Raw genomic sequence first — 9642 nt, 5'->3', positions numbered from 1 at the left:
TCAAGCGCTATGATGAAACTGGCCCTCATGAGGACCATCACAGGAAAGGAAGACCCAGAGTTACCTCTGCTGCAGAGGATAAGTTCATTAGAGTTACCAGCCTCAGAAATTGCATCCAAAATAAATGCTTCACAGAGTTCAAGTAACAGACATCTCAACATCAACTGTTCAGAGGAGACTGTGACTCAGGGCCTTCATGGTCGAATTGCTGCAAATAAACCACTACTAAAGGACACCAATAAAAATAATAGACTTGTTTGGGCCAAGAAACACAAGCAATGAACATTAGACCGGTGGAAATCTTCCTTTGGTCTGATGAGTACAAATTTGAGATTTTTGGTTCCAGCTGCCGTGTCTTTGTGAGACGCAGAGTAGGTGAACGGATTATCTCTGCATGTGCGGTTCCCACCATGAAGCATGGAGGAGGTGTAATGGTGCTCTGCTGGTGACACTGATTTATTTCGAATTCAAGGCACACTTACCCAGCATGGCTGCCACAGCTTTCTGCAGCAATACACCATCCTGTCTGGTTTGCGCTTAGTGGGACTATCATTTGTTTTTCAACAGAACAATAACCCAACACACCTCCAGGCTGTGTAAGGGCTATTTGACCAAGAAGGAGAGTGATGGAGTGCTGCATAAGATGACCTGGCCTCCACAATCACCTCAACTCAATTGAGATGGTTTGGGATGAGTTGGATCGCAGAGTGAAGGAAAAGCAGCCAACAAGTGCTCAGCATGTGGGAACTCCTTCAAGACTTTTGGAAAAGCATTACAGGTGAAGCTGGTTGAGAGAATGCCAAGAGTGTGCAAATTTGTCATCAACGCAAAGGGTGGCTACATTGAAGAATCTCAAATATAAAATATATTTTGATTTGATTAACACTTTTTTGGTTACTATATAATTATATATATGTGTTATTTCATAGTTTTGATGTCTTCATTATTAATCTACAATGCAGAAAATAGTAAAAAATAAAGAAAACCTTGAATGAGTAGGTGTGTCCAAACTTTTGACTGGTAATGTATATTTATTTAGTTTTCTTTCCAAAGTTACAAAGGTAAACTAGCTAGCTACTGACAGCAGGTACAGTACCACTATCATCTCAGATGCTAAACAACCAGGAAACAGCAGGGAAACAGCCTCTGAGCCACAGATGATCCCAATGCAACAACAGAGAGAGAAAGGAGAGAAGGAGGGTGAAGTGAGGACATGCTGGGAGTTGATGTCACAAAAGGGAAGGAGAGAAAGAGAGGGGGAAAGAGAGGAAAGAAGGAGAGCAGCCTTCGTCAGACCGTTGAGTGGTGTGATAGAGCACCATTTGTCTAATGGTTGGCCTGTATGGGGAGCTGTTTTCTGTTCTAGGGGGACGGTCTAGTTTCAATCGTCCAAGGAAAACTCCAGTGTTGAGGGGTTTGTGGGTACTGTGGTACCGTGGCATCCAGCCTGGGGAAGTCGTTGCAAGGTCAGGGTCAGTATTCAGCGGCGTACTCGGTCCCGTGAAGCCCTCTGCAGACTAGGGTAAACTCCTTTACTATGTCCTTCACCCTCCGCTTATTGACTCGCTCTCTAGAGAGAGAGCGGGAGGAGAGAGATGGGGTCAGACACAGAAAGAAAAGCTAACAGCAGCATTGCCTAGGTGAGTGAGCAAGTACGTGTGTGTGGTACCTGAGTATCTGTTGGGTGAAGGTGTCCTTCTGTTCTGTGGTGACCCTAGTGGAGGGGAAGCCTGCTGCCTGCAGCGCCTCTTTCAGCCACACAGTGAGAAGAGGGAAACAGTGCTTATTGAGACTGAACAGCACCTCAGCAAACTGGTCCATCAGACTACGAGATGAACCTCCCCCGATTGCCTGGAGAGAGAGAGGAAAGTCCAGTCAATAAGGTGATATGTTTCAGTATACAGTAGGACATCTAAAATACATTAGCGAGGATGCATGTAGGTTTACCTCGAGTACAGCCTGCAGGAGTAGTTTTCCATCCTCCTGCACCACTCTGGCCACTGGGGGCACATCTGAGCAACGGGGCAACAACTCAGTCTACGGCACACACACAGGGACAATCAGAGAGAACCACAAAACTAAGAACACATTTCAACAAGATCCACCTTTGTTAACCAAAAACATACAGTTCCCTCTGTATTTATTTGGACAGTAAAGCTAAAACCTTGGCACTATACTCCAACATCAAATTAGGCAAAAGTCCAGAATGTCACCTTTTACTTGAGGGTATTTTCCTGCATATCTAGTCCCCCCATTTCAAGGTGTCATAAGTATTTGGACATATTCACTAATGGTGTATTAATGTAGTCAAAAGTTTTGTATTTGGTCCCATATTCCTAGCACGTAATGACTACATCAAGCTTGTGACTACAAACTTGTTGGATGCATTTGCAGTTTACATTCTTTACTAAAATACATTTGATCTCAAATCCAAAATGCTAGAGTATAGAGCAAAATAAAAAATGTTTAGCTTTACTGTCCAAATAAATACAGAGGGGTGTGTGTGTGTGTGTGTGTGTGTGTGTGTGTGTGTGTGTGTGTGTGTGTGTGTGTGTGTGTGTGTGTGTGTGTGTGTGTGTGTGTGTGTGTGTGTGTGTGTGTGTGTGTGTGTGTGTGTGTATACTCACAAAGAACAAGCAGGTAGACTTCACTGTTGGAGCCTCTGGGAATTTGAGTGACAGTACTCCTACAGGAGAGAGAGGAGGGGGCATTAAAGAAACATAAAAATACAAAAGCTATACTATTTAAACTATTTAAAGGGCGACTGCACTTCCTGATTTGGCCTCGTTTGAATGATTGCTCATTAAGTGGCCATGACTGAAGACAAACGAGAGTGATCTTGGTGGTGTGGTTTGATCTGGGTGTGTTATTATCTCCTACCCTGGCAGGTACTGTTGTTTGTCCCTCCTGAGTCAGCGTAGCAACAACATAGCGTCTTACTCAAAATAGTCACTTCCTATCAATTGTCAGAATTAATCTAAGATAAATCAAGAAATCTGTCATTAATTTAGAAGTTTTTGCAAAGATCTTAGTCAATTTTACATCTCGCTAAGGTGTTTGGTACAGTATTTCACAAGTAACTTTTTTTCTGAGAACGATAACATGTCTACAACTTCATAATCTGCAAGCTGTGAAACTATCGTAAATAAAGTACAAGCTACACATTGTTCATCAGTGCCCAAAATCACTTGATAGCTAAGTTCCAACTCTGTGTTCACCACAGGCGAGTGGCAATGCGTGTACTTCAGTGATGTTGTGTTTTTTACAACTTTCTCCCTATTACCAGAGTGTGTCTATCTGGCAGTGTTTCATAGGGAATCGTGTTACAAAGCAGGTCGCGGGGGACACAAGATGCTCGCAAATGGATTTTGGAATATAGACAGGTTGCAGTTATGATACAAGTGCGCTCTGATCGTCTCAATTCTAATTTTGCCCCAAAAGTGGCAGACTTGTGTGATTAACACTATCAGACATCAGTCTGATACGCTGCATAAAGGACAGGTCTGTCTCACTGTCTGGAGGTTCTGGATGCTGTGATTGGATAGAGCGCGTGCAGCATTAAGATAGAGCTTAATTAGCACAGTTGCTTCTCTCGTGTTAGTGAGCACTGGGCAAGTAAACATGATCGTAAACCCTCCAGTAACTCGCGACAAACTCCCTTACAAAATTCAGTTTTGTATGAGACTGACTTTAAGTCCAAATTTATCCGATTTACACTTTGAAGTCAGTTTTGTCACTAGAATGAATGTTTCTAACTCACATCCATGACACATAGAACCAACTTCTCTGGATTTAAATGGCCTAAGGGGCAGTTGACCTTTAAACACTTTCTAACAGTTTTACAGTGTGCGTGTTAAAAGGGACGCGGCAACACACACACAATGATCAGTGTGCTTGTTGGAAGCAAAGAGACACACACTTACCACAATGGAACACAGCTTTCACGTCAAGACTCTCAGACAAGAAGAGATCTGGCTTCCGTTTGAGGGCCTACAGTAGGAGGCAGACAGAGGCATGACACAGGGCAGGAGTCTGTGCCCCTACTCCATGGGTACACCCTCTCTCTGCCCCCCCCACCACCACTCTTCTAGCCTCGTAGACAGAACTGTCTGCTTTAGACAACTCCTTTGTCATTGCCATGTTTAGCTGTTTACCCACAAGGTCAGGAACAACTTGTACTCCGAGCTGAACAACAAGAGGCAAATTCTGATTCTCCCTGATGTGTGATCTCGTTCACTACCCATCTGGGATTTAACAGCATTGGATTGGTGGAGACAAAGTGTTTCTTACACCCAATCCAATGTTTTTAAATCCTTGAGGGGGAGTTAATGTGAGTTGGGCGAAAGGAGTTGTCTATAGCAGGTAAACAGATGAAGCTACCAGGCTAGACTACTCCACTCTCCCTACGACAAACTACCATTCATAGAGTAAAGTACACAACTCTGCTCCAATGCAAACTCGGCAAACAAACTGGAGAAAAACAAAAATAGAAAATTATTCCAAACTTAAGTCAAACTAAAGGCAATGATGGTTCTGTAGCTTTTGTATCAATTTCATTCTGATACACTATTTTTTCCTCCCTTTTTTGGCCTGGTTGGATTGAATATGCAACATAAGTAAGTAAAGTACATGTACGGATAAATACAACTGATACTGTAAGTAACTCATTCAGGATGGAGGAGGAGAGGGGGACAGAGGGAAGAGGAGAGGAGATCAGATCTATCCAAAGATTAAAGGAAGAAGAATGTAGAAGGAAGACAAAAATAAAATAAGAGGGCAACCAATTCACCTGAATTGATTAATTAATGGAATATTAATTAATTTGGGCTTTGATTGGCACTGGGCTGGAATTACATCAGAAAAGGGGCGTGGCTCTGGGATTCTAACCAGTGAGGTCACTGGGAACTACATAGAGGTCGACCAATTATTCGGAATGGCTGATTAATTAGGCCGATTTCAAGTTTTCATAACAATCGGAAATCTGTATTTTTGGACACCGATTTGGCCGTTTTAATTTTTTTAACACCTTTATTTAACTAGGCAAGTCAGTTAAGAACACATTCTTATTTTCAATAACGGCCTAGGAACAGTGGGTTAACTGCCTGTTCAGGGGCAGAACGACAGAATTTTACCTTGTCAACTCGGGGATTCAATCTTGCAACCTTACGGTTAACTAGTCCAACGCTCTAACCACCTGCTTTACATTTGCATTCCAAGAGGAGCCTGCCTGTTATGCGAATGCAGTAAGAAGCTAAGGTAAGTTGCTAGCTAGCAATAAACTTATCTTATAAAAAACAATCAATCATAATCACCAGTTAACTTCACATGGTTGATGATATTACTAGTTTATCTAGCGTGTCCTGCGTTGCACATAATCGATGCAGTGCGCATTCGTAAAGAGGGACTGTCGTTGTTCCAACGTGTACCTAAACCATAAACATCAATTCCTTTCTTAAAATCAATACACAGAATTATATATTTTTAAACCTGCATATTTAGCTAAAAGAAATCCAGGTTAGCAGGCAATATTAACCAGGTGAAATTGTGTCACAGAGTCAGGGTATATGCAACAGTTTGGGCCGCCTGGCTCGTTACGTAATTATGACATAACATTGAAGGTTGTACAATGTAACAGCAATATTTAGACTTATGGATAACACCGTTAGATAAAATACGGAACGGTTTCGTATTTCACTGAAAGAATAAACGTTTTGTTTTTCTAGATGATAGTTTATGGATTCGACCATATTAATGACCTAAGGCTCGTATTTATGTGTGTTATTATGTTATAATTAAGTCTATGATTTGTAGGAGGAGTCTGACTGAGCGATGGTAGGCACCAGCAGGCTCATAAGCATTTCGTGAGTTTTGCCAGCAGCTCTTCGCAATGCTTCAAGCATTGCGCTGTTTATGACTTCAAGCCTATCAACTCCCGAGATTAGGCTGGTGTAACCGATGTGAAAAGGCTCGCTAGTTAGCGGGGTGTGCGCTAATAGCGTTTCAAACGTCACTCGCTCTGAGACTTGGAGTAGTTGTTCCCCTTGCTCTGCAAGGGCCGCGGCTTTTGTGGGGCGATGGGTAACGATGCTTCGAGGGTGGCTGTTATCTATGTGTTCCTGGTTCGAGCCCAGGTAGGAGCGAGGAGAGGGACAGAAGCTATGCTGTTACACTGGCAATACTAAAGTGCCTATAAGAACATCCAATAGTCAAAGGTATATGAAATACAAATCGTATAGAGAGAAATAGTCCTATAATAACTACAACCTAAAACTTCTTACCTGGGAATATTGAAGACTCATGTTAAAAGGAACCACCAGCTTTCATATGTTCTCATGTTCTGAGCAAGGAACTTAAACGTTAGCTTTCTTACATGGCACATTTTGCACTTTTACTTTCTTCTCCAACACTTTGTTTTTGTATTATTTAAACCAAATTGAACATGTTTCATTATATATTTGAGGCTAAATTGATTTTGATGTATTATATTAAGTTAAAATAAGTGTTCATTCAGTATCGTTGTAATTGTCATCATTACAATTATTATTCAAAATAAAAAAATAAAACAAATCGTCCGATTAATCGGCATCGGCTTTTTAGGTCCTCCAATAATCGGTATCGGCGTTGAAAAATCATAATCGGTTGACCTCTAGAACTACATCCCAGGGTCGTGTTCAGTAGGACAACTGAACATGAAAATGTTTCTTATTGGACACATTCAGTTTGTCCCTCCTCCTTTCAAAACATTCTCTTGTTTTTTGCCTACTGGACATGACCTTGGTGAACTCTGAACCGAACTCCTTCATCTTCAGACAAAGGTGTAGCTTCTGGTTAGAGCCCTGAGTATTGAAGAAGACAGTCGGTCCTTCAATAGCGCCACCTACTGTCCATTCTCTGCCCTGCCATTATGATGGGTCGCCCTAGGACCCTTTTTAACAAACAGAAAGAGAGAAGAGAGAGAGCTAGAGATAACGAGAGAGAGAGAGAGAGAGAGAGAGAGAGAGAGAGAGAGAGAGAGAGAGAGAGAGCTAGAGATAACGAGAGAGAGAGAGAGAGAGAGAGAGAGAGAGAGAAGAGAGAGAGAGAACAAGCGAGAGGGACAAAGACAGAGAGAGAGAGAGACAGAGAGAATAAGAGAGAGACAGGGAGAGACAGACAGAGAGACAGCGAGAGAGACAGCGAGAAAGAGACAGAGAGACAGCGAGAGAGAGAAAGAAAGAAAGAGAGAGAGAGAGAGAGAGAGAGAGAGAGAGAGAGAGAGAGAGAGAGAGAGAGAGAGAGAGAGAGACAGAGAGAGAGAGATTGAGAAACCCAAAGTGAATGAAATAAGAAACCAAAAACACACCTGAGCTTGGAGTTGCATAAATGAATCAACAATATCAGGATGATCCCTGGGTCCTAAAATATAATAAAGATGAAACTTAACAAATCATAAAGAGAATAATAATAATAATATACAAACAGCAACTCAACCGATTCAACAGTCATGTGGAAAGAAAAGAGAACAGAAAAGATCTCATTGAAATAATTGTCACACGTGAGTAAAGAACAAACAAAGGGGAGAGAGAGGGAGGAGGGGCGTGTGAAGCTTTGGAAGAGTCTCAGAAAAACAGGAGCGGTTGAACGAACAGAAAACAGGTAGAGAGAGAAAACATGGGTTCCATTTGGAGATAAAAAAGAAAGTAACGAGAGAAGGAACAAACCTAAAAATAACAAAAGTGGGTTTGGAGTGGGGAACCCAGGAGGCACCTCTGTGACGCTTCAGAGAAAAAGGGGCGTCCAGTCCCAAATCAACCCCTTGCCTCTACCCCCTTCCCCTGGACTAGCCCCTATGCATCTCTCCTAGACTATACACCCTAGGGGCTTGCAATGTCATACGATAGGCAATATGATATTTTTCTGTGTGGCTTACAACCATCCATGTGCCAAGGGGGTAGGGGCTGGGGGTCGATTTGGGATTGGGTCAATAGAACCCCTGACCCCTACCCCCACCCACCCCCCAAAAGGTGAACACTTGGGAGGCAACCATTCCCTTCACTGTTCCCAGACTCCAAACAAGACCCAAGACCCAATCTTACAGGCTTATTCAGTGGGGTGCAACCCAGATAGAAATGCAATGTATAGAGCACACACAATTCCGTTCTGTAAAACCGAGAGGGCTGTCTATTCTACACAATACATTTCTATATGAACGTTGTTCTGCAACAACATTCTGTAACGTTGCACCATACTGTATAAGATACAGACCACAGTGTAACATTTAAGGTCACCTGCTCAGAAAGAAAGAGTTCAAGAAAGCAGGAGAGGCAGCCATTATCAATCAAACACAGTCAAAGCAGAAGAGGGGGAGTAGGGAATGAGAGGACAACTAAAAAGGGAGAAGAGAGGGCTGGACAGTATTCAGATAACAACCACTGGATAATGTCAGTGTGAAAAACAGAACTTCCTTCTATTGCTTTTTCTTTTCTAATTCTCCATAGCAGCACAGGAGGACAGAGGATGCATGTCAATAATCTAACGTGACTTCCTCTCCTCATTGCCTCCCCTTCATCTGCACTCATCTAAAAACACTGCAATATAATGCAATAGGTGTTTTCAACTGTCCAGCTCCAAGGAGAGGAGACAAGGACTTTAGACTACTGAGATGCATCCATTGCATTTCCCCTGCTGCTGAAAGCAGGTGTGTGCAGGTTTCCTGTCAATCAAAATCACCCAAAAGAAAAACAGACATTTTTCACACCCCTCCCCTGCAGGACCCCCTACCTTGCTGGAAGATGGAGAGTGTTACCGAGGTAACCAGCTCAAATAGAGCCTTGATGGGAGGGAAGTTGTCCGTCTCACTGGCAAATATATGGACCATCTGTCAAATACAACCACAGATGGTTTCACACTGGTTAAGGTGTTTGTGTGTGTGTGCCTCTGATGTGTGTGTATTGTGTTGGCGTGAGTGTGTTCAAGCGTATGTGTGTGTGTACCTGTCGTGTGAGGTCCAGTGCTGAAGCTTGTGGTATGGTACTGTACATCTGTCCTAGCATCTCACTGAGCTGAGACACCATGGGGGCAAAGTCATGGAGGAGAGTCCTCACCGACTTCTCAAAGATAGCACACACGGCCTGGGAGGAGGGAGGGAAATAGGGGAGAGTGAAACTGTTCATTTTCAGCTTATTCAAGTCAGATTTTTTTATGTTTCAGATATTAAAACATCACTATAGGTCTGTCCAGTGTGTGCTTGTCTCACCTCCACCACCTGAGAGTCGTTGAGCCACTTGCTGAGGACCGTCTGAATGAGAGCAAAGACCTGCTGTAGGACCACCACCACCTAGAACACACACCGATTAGTTTGAGTAACCTAGATAACGCTAAACACTCCCACTGAGCTGGCGTGTGCCTGGGTGTTGATGGTGATGTCTCTCACCGGGTTAGGTCCTGGTGGTGGCGGGGCTGTTTTGACAGGTGGCGCTGTGCCCTCTCCTGATTCGTCCTCCTGCTTGCTGATGTCCAGCGTAGTGAAGAGATTAGATAACAGACCCAGGATGTGGATTATCGCTAGTTTATTGGATGGGTTGGGCTGGAGAGAGGGATGAGGGAGGGAGAAAAAGACGAGAAAGTATGTCATTAGCTTCAGGGAGACAAACAAAATTTGCC

At 43.1% G+C, this 9642-nt stretch overlaps 1 protein-coding gene across 1 annotated transcript in view; it reads right to left on the bottom strand.

The window, feature by feature from the left end:
• Positions 1-907: 907 nt before the first annotated feature.
• The window catches only part of ipo13b (importin 13b), a 50958-nt gene continuing 42223 nt past the window's right edge, over positions 908-9642 (bottom strand). Inside the window, exons 15-24 of the mRNA XM_046300709.1 lie at positions 9413-9565; positions 9236-9316; positions 8973-9110; positions 8761-8857; positions 7343-7395; positions 3924-3990; positions 2628-2686; positions 1948-2037; positions 1670-1851; positions 908-1570 (exon numbers count right to left, since the gene is read on the bottom strand). Coding sequence (XP_046156665.1) covers positions 1474-1570; positions 1670-1851; positions 1948-2037; positions 2628-2686; positions 3924-3990; positions 7343-7395; positions 8761-8857; positions 8973-9110; positions 9236-9316; positions 9413-9565 — 1017 coding nt within the window. The 3' untranslated portion in view covers positions 908-1473. The remainder of the gene's footprint in view (positions 1571-1669; positions 1852-1947; positions 2038-2627; positions 2687-3923; positions 3991-7342; positions 7396-8760; positions 8858-8972; positions 9111-9235; positions 9317-9412; positions 9566-9642) is intronic.

The sequence above is a fragment of the Oncorhynchus gorbuscha genome, linkage group LG15 (genome assembly GCF_021184085.1).
Source record: "Oncorhynchus gorbuscha isolate QuinsamMale2020 ecotype Even-year linkage group LG15, OgorEven_v1.0, whole genome shotgun sequence".
Taxonomy (NCBI): Eukaryota; Metazoa; Chordata; class Actinopteri; order Salmoniformes; family Salmonidae; genus Oncorhynchus; species Oncorhynchus gorbuscha.
This window is presented reverse-complemented; position numbering and strand designations above follow the sequence as displayed.